Raw genomic sequence first — 15861 nt, forward strand, 5'->3', positions numbered from 1 at the left:
AAAGGTTGAAGTACAATTACCGCAGCAACTTAGCTTAGGGTAGAGTTGGCTCCTTTGGACTAATTGTTATTATGTCATATTCATTACATCTAAAAAACATATCTCCAAAATTCCTCATTTTACACAATAGGAATGCGCAATAAATCGTATATGGTAGAGACAATAGAAATTTACAATAGAACTCCACAGTTTACTGGCTAATGGAGGTAATGCTTGTTGATGACGTAACGACTGACATCAAGGCAGAGCAAGCGGGAAGCAGCATGGTTTGACAGTGCAAAGCAAGAGGTTGTTAAAAAGGCAAAAACATTAATTATATGGACCTGGATCGAGAACGCACGGTCAGACAGTGGGAAACCAGGAGCGCATGCAGGATTGGTGCAACCCCTGCCGGGACCCACATAAGGTAAAACTCCACAAGGTGAAGACCAGTGGACTCTGCTTTTTACCCTCCTGCCGTCTTAGCAATGCTCAGGAGGAGAAAGGCAGATGTCATGGTCAGACAGCGGGAAAGCACCATGAGACAAGGTGACAGACTGACAGTCTTTCTGAAACCACAAGCATAATACAAAAAAAACTCGTAGAAGAGCACAGTGTAAAAAACAGAGTAAAAAACATGTGTGGTTTAAATTCAAATACAATTCAGAAATGACACCATCTCTTAAATACCAAACGTGTTACTCGTCAAAAATGACACGTGCACTTTGAATGCAGACGCTTGACGTTTTGCTCCACACCTAACATTCTGCGCATTCAGTCTATGTGGAGGCGCATCTGATGTGTCAAAATTGCTCTGTTGTTTTCCGTTGCCGGCCTCAGACTCTCTTGAGTGCTTGATGCTTCAAACCCTCCAAATGCTTCAAATTGCACCGCACCAGACATGTGAAACGCACAGTGTGAAAAAAACGGACCCTCGACGCATCCTGGAAACATTCAGAAACTGTGTTTATATTCACATAGACTGAATGTAAACCAGACGCGCCTGATGCTCAAAATGTGTTTGGTGTGAACGCAGCATTAGACCACGGATGGATTAAACAGTAAAACCAGAAGCAGAAAAACCTAAATACAAGCAATTTGCCAGGACCCAATGAAATGAAATTTTTAAAGGAAGACCTGGTAATGATAGGTAGCAGCATAAAACAAAACCATTACAAACATTACATACAAATAACATATGCTGTCCATAACGAGTGTTAGTTTTAACACATACATACAAATAAATACATTCTACTCAATAATTGTGTGATTTTGTTTTTGTTTCCATTGTAAGTTTTACACAATTCATATTACAATATACTGTATATACTGTTGCGTAAAAAGGGCACAACATATTTGAGGACACAGGCAAAAATGAGGGTTCAAAAAAATTATTTTATTTTTTAACTATTGAACTTTTCTTTTGGTTCAGCTGCTTTGATTTTTTATGGAGAAAAAAAGAGAGAGTTAAATATCCTCAATTCCCTGTGTCCCAAAAAAAGAGAGGAGGGGTGTGCCGTGGTGGCGTAGCGGTTAGCGCGACCCATATTTGGAGGCCTTGAGTCCTCGACACGGCCGTCGCGGGTTCGACTCCCGGACCCTACGACATTTGCCGCATGTCTTCCCCCCTCTCCTTCCCTGTTTCCTGTCAGCCTGCTATCATATAAGGGACACTAGAGCCCACAAAAGACCCCCTGGAGGGGTAAAAAAAAAAAAAAAGAGAGGATGAAACAAAACCCCAAAAGTATTAACAGAAAGTTGGACCTGGTGAGCCGATCAAAAAGAACAAAACGGTACAGCAGGGGGCCAACTCTATACAGGGCCGTCGAAGCCACTACTAGTACCGGACTAAAGCAACAAAAAAAAAGAATCTACTGCAAAGAAAGAATCGAAAACAGGACAACCATTGTGATTTCACCAGGCCAAAATCCCAACAAAAATAGCAAACAAACAAAGGCTAACAAAAATACCGCATGGCAGGCTGGAGATGTCGGCCGCGGCCTACAGCTACTGGAGATGTGCGCGCACCGCGTCAGGACACATCCTCGGTGGAGGCGGAGCCAGCGGAAGGGCAGATCTCTCCACATGTCGAAACCCAGCCTATTCATAGACGGGCCAACAGCGCCACAAATGAACCAAATCAAGTTAATTACAAAAAAGGAATTATGCAAACTCCAAAATATATTTAAAAAGCCATTCAACTAAATTCAATACAGAAAACAATCTAGAAAAATAAATAAAACTATAATGTGCCCGAAGCACATAACAGTACTATCAACTTAATTTTATGCCATATCACATATCCCTAATACCCAATCACTTTCCTGTCTTCTCTTCCATTTGGTTGTTCAATTAAAGCTGTGAAAGTTATATAAGCCATCTTTTTAAACAATTTCGCACAAACCCTTGATAGTAATTTAATTACTATTAATTGATTAATTTCTCATACATGTAGGAATTAATTCCAAGGTTCTTATGTGTCAAGACTCAAAGATCATTTTGGCACTTATGCTAGACCAATCGTTTAATTGTTTTCTTCTGGAATTTAAATCCCTTAGGTTGTCTGAGACAACTTTAATTGTTTTTTAGTGCTCATATGTGCTACATAAAAAGTGTGAATATGTATTTCTTTGTCTGTTACTGGCAGAAATTAACCATCTGTTTTGGAAGCAGGAAGGGCTGGATATTATTTTGCCGTCTTTTATTAAACCATTTTAGTGAAACAGCATTCTTGTAATTCAATACTGGCAGCAAAGAAAAAAAAAGTTGGAGGACATTTTTATTATTACTTATTTAAATAGATTCCACATATCACCCATACTGTGTGAGCATGACACAGCTCGCACAGCTGTGTGTTACTTATCTTATAAGATAAGAAGCCCCTAAAGATAAGAAAAAATATCTTTGAATTAATAGATTTCAATCAATATGTTATTTGTGGTGACACTTTTTAATCGGTGCCACAGTAGACATGCTTTATTAATTTTTCTTTTTACAGAGGACATTCTCCCTGATTTTTTAAATTAGATTATTTGTACTTAAAGGGGTCATTGATTGTTGTGTTTCCACTTAGTTTCATTTTCATAGCACCACTTGTAGTTGCTAACATTGTAGGTAGCAGTAGTTTAGTTAGTAGTTTATTAGGTGTAGTTTTGAAAACCTCTTGTTTAAAGCAAGTGGAGTTGCTTTCAGAATCAAACTCACTTTCAGATAGTATTTAAAAGATGTTGATTTCTATTCCTTTTTCATGTCTGTGTGTCAGTGAGAAATGCAAATAGTTAAATCTGGTAACTTGACTGATGCTTGGTTTTTAATTTGTATGTGTTCTTTGCGCCTCTAACAGGACCTGATAAAGTCAAGGTAAGAAATTGTGCACACAGAGAGATTCACATAAAACTAGTTTTTAATCAGAATTGCTTTTTAATATTTAAGTATATATCAGATGTATGATAAACAAAGAGCAGAAAGAAAAATAAGCAATAAATTAAACATTGAGGATATTTATAAAACCAATATCAATCAGATAACTTTTACAAAATGAACAAAGAGTATCCCATTTTAACATGGAACCAGCTGCAGTTAGCAGTTGTTTTTCATGGGTTTGTTTTGTACAACCTTCATAAAGTGTTCCACCTACAAAAAACTATACAGCATTATTCTTACAATTCAGCTGCTCTAATTTATGGACTTTAGGAAATGTGGTATTTAAAGTTGTTTTTCTGTAGGAATATAAAGTATGGTCATTTACATTCTGGTCTTCTGATCAAGTACTCGGTGTCAACCATTTCTTTTTCACAGAAAAATCATTTTTATTCATTTCAATGTATTTACATAGTGTCAATTCCCAACACACATCATACCTCTAAAGCAGGGGTCACCAACACGGCCCCCGCGGGCGCCCTGTCTCCCGAGGGGACATGTCAGTCACCGCGGAGCAAGTTCTAAAAATACCCATTGTCAATAGGGAGCACTGCCTAAAGAATTTTTATTTAAATGTTTTTACATTGAAGTAATAACATTTGTTTATATTTAGTTTTAAAAAAGGAAATTATAAAAACATTTAAAATAAATTGCTTTATGTATAAAACTTTCCTACTTTTAAAGTTCAGAATTATACGCAGACGCCTGCAGTATTTTATCGGAGGGCAGCAGCACCTGCAGCTGTACGGCTGGACCCACTTTGGTACCTGGAGTTCCTTTAAAAAAGAAAAGATTAACTTCTGGAATTTTTATTATCTAACCCTCTTTACTTTTAGCAAAATTGTGGAGGAAAAAAAACTCTTGTGTCAAAACATGATGTACGTAGCGAGTCTGTGGGGGTCAAAAGGCCCATCAAAGCCTAAATGTTACTGGTCAGTTTACTTTTGTTTATTTGGCGGCTTGGCGCTTTTGCTGTAAGCTAAAATGAATGAGCGGAGTTTGATCCCACACGTAGTTCTAACAGTGGTCGTTTGGATCCCAGCTGAGTTTTTTTACCGTCTGCGGTTCTGGCGGGTCACCAGGTGGCAGACATCTGCCGCTCCTACTGAGCGTCTCAGACTGCGGGTTAAATGAGTAGAAATTAAATCTCCTTATTCTTCTCTGGACGTCTGACACCTGAACCTGAATCAACATCCGATCTGTCTAACTTTTTTTTCCCCCCCGACATCTGCTGGTGTCAGCCAACAGGTGACCCGTCAGCTTTTCAGTTTGTGAAACCACATAAAGGCTAATAAACCGGCAACCCGTCAGAACCCGTCAGTAAATAGCTCAGGCGGAATCTTAGAACAACCGGAGGAGCTCGTTCATTTTTAGCTCACAGAAAAAGCGGCAAACTGCCAAATTAACAAAAGTAAACTGACCAATAAGATTTAGCCTTTTGTGTGCCCTTGACCCCAAGAGACTCACACTACAGTACATACAAGATGTTTTGATGCAAAATAGCTTTTTTTTCTTCACAATTTTGTTAATAGTAAAGAGGGTTAGATAATAAAACATACAATAACTATTCTTTACTTTTTTTATTTAAAGGAAAATCTGAAGGTACTCACAGTGCGTACAGCAGGAGGCGCTGCTGCAACAATCCATACTCAAAGTCATTTTGAGTATGAGTAAATCATGACAGTTTTAATACAAAGTTGACATTATTCAAAATGTCTTTGTTATGACAACTTGACATTAACCAAGAAATCGTGATCTGACATAAATTTGTTATAAAAGTATTACTGATTAAACTTTAAAAATGATGTAGCTTTATGTTATGAAAGCTAAAGTTAGGGTTGGGGTTCATCAAGACTTATGGACAAATAAAGTTGAGTATCATAAGCATAACAGTGAAAATGTATCCCATGCTGTTTGATGATTTTACCAATTGGAAGCATATAAACTGAAAACTTTGATCAAGCACTGAACCTTGTGTTTCTCTACAAGAAGCCCTTTAATTGAATCCATCAACCATGTTGTGTTCCCTGGATCACTGCAAGCCTTTCTAAGAGAACAATATGATCAACTATATCAAGAAGCATCACTGAGAAGAAAAGAGCAGAAATAAATTTACTATCTGAGGTCATGTAAATATCATTAGTAACTTTCATCTGTGCTGTCAGGCAGCACTCTAATGTCTGCCTTTTCACAAATCGATGTTCTTATTTTAGAATGTGGTGGTTGGAAAAAAATGCACTAAATCTCACAAACTGAGCACATCATCAGATTATTGTTGGGCAAAGTTTCTGGTAAATTATTGTTCTATTCAGTTGGAATCGTATTTGTCTTAATGAGATTAGCTTTTTTTAGGTTACTTTTTTATCTGTTTGTTTGTGGAGAGTGTACCACTGTAATGGGTTTGGTATAGTACAGTACAGAAGCTACAAAAATAACACATCACTTAAAGTATTTTAGGCATATATACAAAGTGGAAGAGCTTATAAAATGTATACATTTTTGATCATTTTCAATAAACATGCTATCATGCTTCTGGTTCATAGTTTTACATTTGGAGTTTTTGAGATGTAACTATTACTATGTAATATAATGTGCTATTTAATGTATTATTATTATTATTATTATTATTATTATTAACTAGTTATTTTATAAAGCATCTGATTTACCAAATGTTAGTAAAACTTGTAATAATACAAGCATTATTACAAGTTAGATACTTAGGAATTTAAAAACAACACTTTTTCTTGCTAAAATAAATGGAACTTGACCAGTGCTTATGTCTTAAAAGGATTTATGTCTCTCTTTTTCCAGTTTGGTAACGAAGCTCAGCAACTTGAATGGGCCAAGCGAGAGAGTGAGCGGGCAGAGCGAGATCGACTGAAAAGGCTCAGGCAACAGGAACAGGAGGACCTGGAGCTGGCCATTGCCCTTAGCAAGGCAGAGATGTCTAATGCATGACATCTACATCTAACATGCATCTAACTCAGATGACATTATAATATGAACACCCCTACACACACACACACACACACAACCTTGCACCACCATACTTAACAAATAGCTGCAAAACCTGTTTGGATGCATGACAAAAAAAGTGATTTAATATATGACATGAGGAAGAGGAACTTTTGAAGGATGTATACACTGCGTATTAATTACCACTTTAGTTCTGGATATCAAAACTGATACATTAACAAAGTCAAGCAGACAAAACAATTTACCAGGATTTGACTCTACAGCAGCTCTTTTTCTGGTACTTTCACAATGTGAAAAACAGCCTGTCAGTTCATCTGGAATTGAGCAACAAAGAAGCTAACAAAGATGTAGATTTGTGTCAAACTCAAAAGGAGAGTGTTTTTTCTTCTAACATTTGATAGAATTTGGCATTTAGTTTTTGTGCATAATGCCATAAAAAAGGGATTTAACAAGAAAATAGGGTTTCAGAAAATTAGATGATTACTAATAACAGTAAGACATAACCAAGAGGAGAGATATCAAGATTTGAAGGACTCTAAAATTTTATCTGATATACAGAAATGAGGTAGATATTCATTTTTCACTCTGTTTTTAGAGTGCTTTCAAAATAGCTTGATAGTCCTCTTTGTGCCACACAAAACTAGCACAGGATCTCAAGCAAGACAGAATTGTTCAGAAATTCCAAAGTACCAGAGCTCTCTAGAGACATAAGAGGTTGAAATCAGTTATTTCCATACAGCTGTGGAGGACAGCAAGGCACAAACCCAAACTGAGTTGGGCACAAGCCAGCCAGGTTGGGTTTGTGCCCAGGCCCAATCTCAATCCCAGCCTCAGGCCCATCTCAGGTTGGGCTTGTGCCTTGCTGTCCTCCACAGCTCCAAAACTTGTGAGAGGACACCACAAGGAAAGTCCTGCCCAAAGACACAATGACTGAGAAGGACAGAGCAGCGGTCAAACCTGTGTTGTCCCTCCCACAGGTTATAAGGCAAACTCATACCTTCTGAGACACCATTCCCCAATCCCAAACATTTCCTGATTTAGATCAAATATATTTGTATTTGTATTGTATAAGATTTTATTCATTATTTTTTTAAATTCAAAATTCAGCAAACATTGTAATATTTGGTAGAATTGCTGTGTATACTATACACAGGGTCAAAGCTAGATTCTGTTTTGTTAGTATGACAAGGATGAGGCAGGAAGGTTAACATGTACTTTACTTCACATCACATCACAACTTCCACATATATATTGGTTAATATGTTACACGTCAAGATAACTGTACATAACATCTCCCCCTTTTGAGGAAGAGAAAAGGAAATAATCCGTCATCAGTTGAGATCAGAGCTTTGTGATTATCACAACTTTGTTGTTCTATATATTTTTACTCTATTTGCCCCAAGCTTTAAATTTTTGGGTTGATGTTTGAGAAGTCACTTTAATAATTCCGCATAATGTGCCCGAGTTCAGCCCATCTTTCACATCTTTGTGACAAGAAGAGGCTAACCTAAACAGTCACAGTAATTTTTTGACTGGCTTTTAGTCGAGTATTGAGAAATGTAAAGTTCAACATAGTGCTGGCACTATTTTGGGATGCTGTTCTCAGGCTTACAAGTTAAGCCTGAGAACTACTCAGCCATTCTGAATGGCTGAGTATCACGATACATTTTGCTGGACAATAAATTGTCCCTGAAATTATTGCGTTAAATGATATTATCATTTTGACACCATTAACTAATAATAATAAAGGCAAATTTATGCAAGCATACCGACTCAAAGATTTAAAAAACTTTGATTCCTACAGAATATTTAACTGGAAAACAAAACAACAATGATTAAAATGGATTATGAAGTCTCTATTACTAAAATTGGCTTAGACAGGGAAAACAGGCAAAAGGGGCAGTGAGTGCAAACTCAAATGTTTATCAAAATAATGCCGGTTGGAATGGCAAAACACTTAGACACAGTTGGATCAGAGAACAGAACATGTCTCCAAAAATAAGGCATTTTTTCCAGAGCTCATTTGTAAAAACTATATTCTCACTTTTCCTCATCAGGTGGATTTTCAGCCCATGAAAGTCCACCTGATGATGGTATAGAACTTGTTTTGTCTTCACAAGGTTTTGGCTTTTATTCTGTGGTTGCAACACATGTTCATCTTTGGGACACAGAACCTCCTATGATGGTCGGGATATTACCATGCTGTACTTGCATTAATGTTTGCTAAGAGAAAAAATTCACTTCCAGGCACCTAGATATAAGTGATGGATAAACCAGACAAAGTGGGGTCCAGAATTCTCATATTGTATATCTTGAAGAATTTTTTTTAGATTTTATCATAATGCTACACAAGTATGATGTGCGCTTGAAGTGATGTCAATATCCACAAGGTGAGAGGCAGAGTAACAGTTTTTCAGTCTGAACTCCTGACTCTGAAAGAGCAGTAAAAAAAAAACTTTTTTGAGAATTTTTTTCTTTACTCTGGTGTTTAGCAAATAAAAATAATTTTGGTAAAAAAGGAACTGTTTAGTGTGATTTAACAACATAAATTAAAAGGGGGAAATTGTTTAGCATCTTTTTGAATGTAAATATCTGGTTTCAACTGTATATTGATTCCAGCTTGGCTGCATCTTGGAACCATCCCAGAACAAGTTGGGACATCAAAGCTGCAAACATTTGTCAGCTCGATCATGCCCTTCACCCACAGAGTGTATTTATAAACAGCAGCCAACCTCCGGAACCCCAATCACCACCCTGAGGATGACTCTCATCCCTGCAAAGGACTCACAGGATATCTGGCTTTCTCTACTGAACATTATGCGTGTGACCCACAAAAAATGTTCCACAAGGGACTTTCCTCAAGCCTGGAGCTTTCCTCTTCACACTCCTAAGTATTGCATTCCAGGGTATGTTCTTTGGCAGTATTTGTTCTTTTTTTTGTTTTTCTGAGTAAACAAAGTGTGCATACCTCAACAAGTGCTACCCTTTCATCAGAGTTGTGACTTTTTTGCAGGAACTTATATTAGTTTGTTTATGTGCTGTATAACTTGCTGCATTGAAATTACTACAACAAATAGTCCAGGGACTGGAAATTCCATCTGAGGCGTTTTCAGATTGTTCGATATCAGAAAAGCACTATTTTGGTTCTTTTGGTGATACCATGTAATATCAGGAAAACATGCAACAATATGGTGAATGTTGCAATAATGATGTGATTTGCAATGAAAATACAACCATTTGAAATATTACCATTTTTTGTTCACAACAGTACTAGACCCCCAAATAATGGGTCCATTCAGTCCAGTGGGTTAGGGTCTGATTCTGGGAAAGAAAAGAAAATCTATTTCAAGGTTTGGAAAGGTTTTGGTTTCCAGTGATTTCTGAGTTTTGGCATCAGAATGTATCATGAATTACCTTCCCAACTCATTACCTTTTAAATCATTTTCTGCTGCAACAAATGTCACAAAATACATTACTGGAGTAGGGAGTCTGAATGCATGGTTATTCAATAATTAGCTCAATTTCAAGCAGTTCCTGACAGTATGTGTATTATGTGATATATATTGTTCAGATTGACTAGGTAGGCATTAGGGATGGTATGTAAAAATGCTATGGTTCCATGGTATATACAAAAATGTAAAACAGAAGTATGTAATTTCAACCTTTTGACAAAATAAGCACTCTCTGGTTTTTATATTCTACTAAGCTTACTTTCCTACAATACTGGTTAATTTCAGTTTTGGCTTTAATTTACCTCAAAATATGCTAAACTAACTTACTACAGTGAAGAATATGAATTGAAATCATTTTGGTGAGAGATGATGAGGAGACCAAACACACCTAGAAGTGTTCAGGTTGTGTCTGGTCTGATAAGTGAACAGCAACCTCAAAAGAAGGTTTTATTATTTACTTTACACAGCAATATCTTTGTTTATTATTTAGCCATATATTTACCCCATGATGATACAAATGCATGATTTGAATTTTTTGCTTTTATTAATTATTTGTGTCCTGCAAATCACATTAGTTCTCGCAGCTAGCTGTGTTCTTCATCGACGCACGAGCCGAGTGATCCACTGCTAAGATAAAGCCAGACTTACAGTGGGTATGGAAAGTATTCAGACCCCTTTAAATTTTTCACTCTTTCATTGTAGTCATTTTTCATATTATTTCTCATGAATGTGCAAGTAATTCATGAGAATTATTTTTTTTTTTTCCATTTTGACAGAAAAAAACAAAAATTTAGAAATTCTTTTTACAAATGTATTAAAAAACAAACAAACTGACATATCACACAGTCATAAGTATTCAGCCCCTTTGCTCTTAGACTTATTTAGTAGAAGCACCCTTTGAGCTAGTACAGTCTTGAGTCTCCTTGGGAACAATGCCACAAGCTTTTCACACCTGGATTTGGGAATCCTCTGCCATTCTTCCTTGCAGTTCCTCTCCAGCTCCCTCCGGTTGGATGGTGAACGTTGGTGGAGCCATTTTCAGGTCTCTCCGGAGATGTTTAGTTGGATTTAGGTCAGGGCTCTGGCTGGGCCAGTCAAAAATGGTCTCAGAGTTGTTCTGAAGCCACTCCTTTGTTATTTTGGCTGTATGCTTTGGGTCATTGTCTTGTTGGAAGGTGAACCTTCGGCCAAGTCTGAGGTCCTCAGCAATCTGGAAGAGGTTTTCTTTCAGGATATCTCTGTACTTGGTCGTATTCGTCTTTCCTTCAATTGCAACCAGTCGTCCTGTCCCTGCAGCTGAAAAGCATCCCATAGCATGATGCTGCCACCACCATGTTTCACTGTTGGGATTGTATTGGGCAGGTGATGAGCAGTGCCTTGTTTTCTCCACACATACTGGTTAGAATTAACGCCAGAAAGTTCAATCTTCATCTCATCCAACCAGAGAGTCTTATTTCTCAAAGTCTGGGAGTCTTTCATGTGTTTTTTGGCAAACACTATAAGAGCTTTTGATGTGTCTTGCACTGAGGAGATTCTCCCGTTGGGCCACTCAGCCATAAAGCCCCGACTGGTGGAGGGCTGCGGTGATAGTTGACTTTGTGGAACTTTCTCCCATCTCTCTACTGCATCTCTGGAGCTCAGCCACAGTGATCTTTGCCTTCTTCTTTGCCTCTCTCATTAAGGCTCTTTAGCTGGACGGTCAGATTTAGGAAGCGTTCTGCTCATCCCAACCTTCTTCCATTGAAGGATAATGACAGCCACTGTGCTCTTAAGAATCTTAGGAACAAGGCATAGAATTGTGTCTTTCAGAGCTCACTGGGCAGTTCCTTCCACCTCATGATTCTCATTTGCTCTGACCTGCACTGTGAGCTGTGAGGTCTTACGTGTGCCTTTCCTAATCAAGTCCAATCAGTTTAATTAAACACATCTGGACTCCTTAGAAGGAGCAAAATCTTGAGGAGGATTGGAAGTAATGGACAGCATGCGAGTTAAATATGAGTGTATCAATACTTATGGCCATATGTTATGTCCATAATACCGTAACTGTAAAACAGTTTTTCTTTTTAGATCAATTTGAATTTTTTTTTTATCTGTCAAAATGGGATTAGTGTACATTTATGAGAAATAATATCAACTTTTTGATTTTAGCAAATCGCTGCAAAGAAACAGAACATTTTAAAGGGGTCTGAATACTTTCCATAACCATTGTGTATAGCACTTTTCAACCCTCAAAGGGCTCTCAAAGACGTTTTACAATGAAATCAGTCAATCCCATTCACACAAACATTCACACGCTGATGACAGAAAGCTACTGGATTGTAACCATGGCTGTCCTGAAGCAGTCTGACAGAAGTCAGGGTGCTATTGTGCCATCGGCCCTTCTGATCAGCGCTAGCAGGCAAGGCGTTCATTAGAATGGTACAGTTTTTTATTCTCAACATATGAAGCTTATAATAGAAATTTGGTCACTAATTAGTGACCAGAGTTAGTGGGGTCCACAATTCTCATCTTCCTGTTTGAGTTTCCTGATGCAGGTCCTCAGACATCATAGTGTGTCTTATGAATCAGAAAACACATTGCTGGGCATTTTTACCATCAACACTTGTGAAAGATACTACTGGCTGACTGAGCAATAGATCAGTAAGACGCACCTTTTTGACTAACTGACTGCTGTAAAGGCATCGAGTGTTGAGAGATTTAAGAGATATAACATGGGGAGTAAAACTAAATTTAAACCTTCACACATTTTGTCAGAAGCCACTTAAAATGTGTCTTAATATTTGTGAAAAAAGGAACAGTACTTTAAACCTATTGAGTGGTTTTTGTCCTCAAAGTCATCACAAAGCTGATGTGTTGTAACCAGATTCTGATATGGTAAAAATAGTTAGCTATACATTTATATATTTGCATAGCCATATTATCTTTTGTGGTTAATTTCAGTTTTTGTTGTATTTTGTTTTAAATTATGCTGCTTGCCAGCTGAGCTAACTTATTGACCAGCAGTGAACTAAACTGTATTTTGTACTTGAATGCTCAGTGTTTGCATTTTTTTGTCCTTGCTGATTGTGCTGGCTGAGTCCGATGTTCACCTGTACGCAGTTTACAGGAGGAATGTCATTTTGTCCAATACTGAGTGGTATGTTTGAGGTTTCAGGAGGATCGCATCACATTGTGACCTTGAGAACATCATTGAGTCTTTACTGAGACATTCTGCTACGTAGAAACATAAATTGTCTTTTGCAGATTGTGTATCATTTGATCTCAAGTTTTTCTCATGGTCATAATCTGGTATGACAAAAGGATAAAATAAAGGTAAAAATTAACTTATGCATACCATTTATTAAAACTGTGAACTTGCACCTCCAAATTGTTGGAGTTTCAAAACAAAAACTGAAATTAATGTTACATGTTTTATTGTTATTGTTGGTCATAGCTACTAATTACTAATAAACAGAAACATAAAGAGACTAATAGTAACTATCAAGCATTTAAACAGATAACATATTTTGCTGTATAGCATATGTAGAAATTGTTGAAGAAATTAAATGTTACTGAACATTTTAAATGTCTATAAGATGCTTTGCCATGTTTGCAGTGCTGCCTGTTTATTTTTTAAGTTACTTTAGCACAGCTTCCATAATGAACTCTTCTTCAGTTTTTCCTGTTTATTGCTGCTTATGCAAATTACAACCAAACAACAAACTTTTTACCTTTGTACCAGAGAATGTCATAAAGGTTCTTGGACATACTTGCCCTATTACAGAGAGTTTTAAATTTTTGACTCCAGCTCACTGTTACAAATGGCAGCCATTATTCTTAAAGTGACGGCTAAAGGGGATGGGCTGAGTCTGTCTGCAGTGTTATTGTGTGAAAGTGTGATGACTTGGGTTGCTTGCTAAGCAGCTTAGTTTATAGTATGATGTGAATAAATATCTTTAAAAAATAATTTTTAAATATATAAAATGATTTAACAATCATTGAATATTGATTATTTGACAACCCTATGTGTATCTATACATATACAATAGAAGAAAAACAATAGAAGACAAAAGTCTTCTATTGTTTTTCAGCCTATTTCCTAAAAACTATTTATTTGTGTGACCTCAGACCTGCTTTCTTGTAAAAATCCAATATTATCTTTTTATTCTGCTTAAGTTGCGTATTAGTTTGTTTGTTGAAATTAATTTGGTTGTTTGGTAAAATACATCAATGTATGTGTTGTCTGAGAATGAGTTTTCTTGATAGAAAAACAAAATGGTAAACAGTTCTTCCTGGTTACTCCTATATTTAAAAACATAGAAAAAGGCTTGATCGTTTTGACTTGATAACACCAGAGAAGAACAATGGTTTGATATTATACTGCTGTTTTTTTAGTTTTCTTGTAGATTTTTTTGACCAACCTGCTTCAGAAAAAAAAACATTTTAGGGTTAAAGCAAAAATTCCAGTATTCTTAATTTTTCCAGCTATTATGCTAACATTATGTCAGTACCTATAAATATTAGTGCCCTCTGTGTACTACTATCATTATTCTATCATTCTATCATTACTGTGCCGTTCTTTCCTTTGTTCCTACATTGTTTTATCATCAAAAACCATAATATAAACCATTATATTTGATATAAATATAAAAGTTTGCAGTGCTGCCTGTTTATTTTTCAGTTTCAGTTATATATTTTATTATATAACATATAATAAAATATAATGGTTTTATATTTATGTATTTGTGATTGTTTTTTTTAAGTGGGGGTGTGCTTGTGTGTGTGTGTTGTACACACATTCAGGTGTTTTCAGGTGTTGTGTTTACTTCAAATTCTTGCAGACCCTCCACACCATAACAATGACTTTTGGAATCTACTAAAACTTTACTACACTTAAATATCCACACATTCAAAAAAATTGCAATAAGATGACAAATGAAGATTAAAAAAACAACAACACGGTTTTATTTCAAATTCTTTAAAGTACGTTTAATGTACAATGCACACATTTGTATCCTCTGAAGTAGACTTGATCATTTTTGATTTATTCTTTCAAAAATGTTCCGTACAATGGGGATAAAAAGGTTGAGTTGTCTTTTTTAAGATGCATTCTGTGTTTGTATTTGAAGATTGGCTGAAGGTAAATGGTTAGAATAGTTAGGTTTACTTTGAAGACATAATTATTTTTTCCTCTGTACAAAATAGAATAAATATTTAAGTTAAAGGAACTTAGAATGTTGTTTAATTTGTGCTGATCTTTGTATTTGTATTTTAACAGGTTTATAGTATTGAAGTTTTTTTTAATTATAAAATGTAAAAATTCCATCTGAAATGATATACACTGCTCAAAAAAATAAAGGGAACACTTAAACAGGTGTTTAACACTTAAAGTGTTCCCTTTATTTTTTTGAGCAGTATATTTTTTCATACAAAATGATTACAAATTTAAGAACAAATTTAAGAGCAATTTGTTTCACTATCTCTCTTCCACAAACATTTTAACCTAAATATTCTCTAAGAACACGCAGACAACCTGTCAACAACAATGGCCTCCCTGAAGAACCAAGAAACATATCAAATAATAGATCAGATTTGTAGCAGGCAGACTGCTATAGACAGATCGTAACTAATTTGAACAATGCAGCAGGACAAAACCCAGCTCCAGATTCTTCAAATGACATGTTGAAATATGTAATCGCTGTGGCAGCTTTTGGAACGTTGTTTGCAGCCCTTAAGAACTGTTGGATAAGATTTAATTTTTCTGGATGGTTTGTTTTGAACATTGGCAAGCTTGCATCTGGTATGACAGTATTAGGAATCTTAGCAGGGTTAGTCAGAAGGTAAAATCTGAGAAAACCTACACTTGAAAGACTTAAGCTCAGTTCACACTACACAACAATTTTTCCTTGATTTTAACTCACTCACTCTTCTGGGAGGGAGGGAACCCTGGCGGTCCGATCCTTGGTTGCAGAAGCTGGCTCTTGGAACATGGACTCTCTGGTGGGGAAGGAGCTAGTGTGTTAGGTTGAGAGGTTCCGGCTAGAAATAGTCGGTC

The 15861-nt window shown here is 36.4% G+C and overlaps 1 protein-coding gene across 6 annotated transcripts in view; it reads left to right on the top strand.

Annotated features, from left to right (window-relative positions):
• Positions 1-14736, top strand: part of eps15l1a (epidermal growth factor receptor pathway substrate 15-like 1a) — a 146184-nt gene extending 131448 nt beyond the window's left edge. For 2 of the 6 annotated variants that reach the window (XM_028026750.1, XM_028026749.1), the window contains exons 25-26: positions 3323-3339; positions 6211-14736. In XM_028026750.1, coding sequence (XP_027882551.1) covers positions 3323-3339; positions 6211-6280 — 87 coding nt within the window. In that variant the 3' untranslated portion in view covers positions 6281-14736. The remainder of the gene's footprint in view (positions 1-3322; positions 3340-6210) is intronic. The other 4 variants (XM_028026753.1, XM_028026752.1, XM_028026754.1 and 1 more) reach the window with 2 other exon arrangements.
• The last annotated feature ends 1125 nt before the right edge of the window (positions 14737-15861 follow it).

This window comes from Xiphophorus couchianus, chromosome 9 (genome assembly GCF_001444195.1).
Source record: "Xiphophorus couchianus chromosome 9, X_couchianus-1.0, whole genome shotgun sequence".
Taxonomy (NCBI): Eukaryota; Metazoa; Chordata; class Actinopteri; order Cyprinodontiformes; family Poeciliidae; genus Xiphophorus; species Xiphophorus couchianus.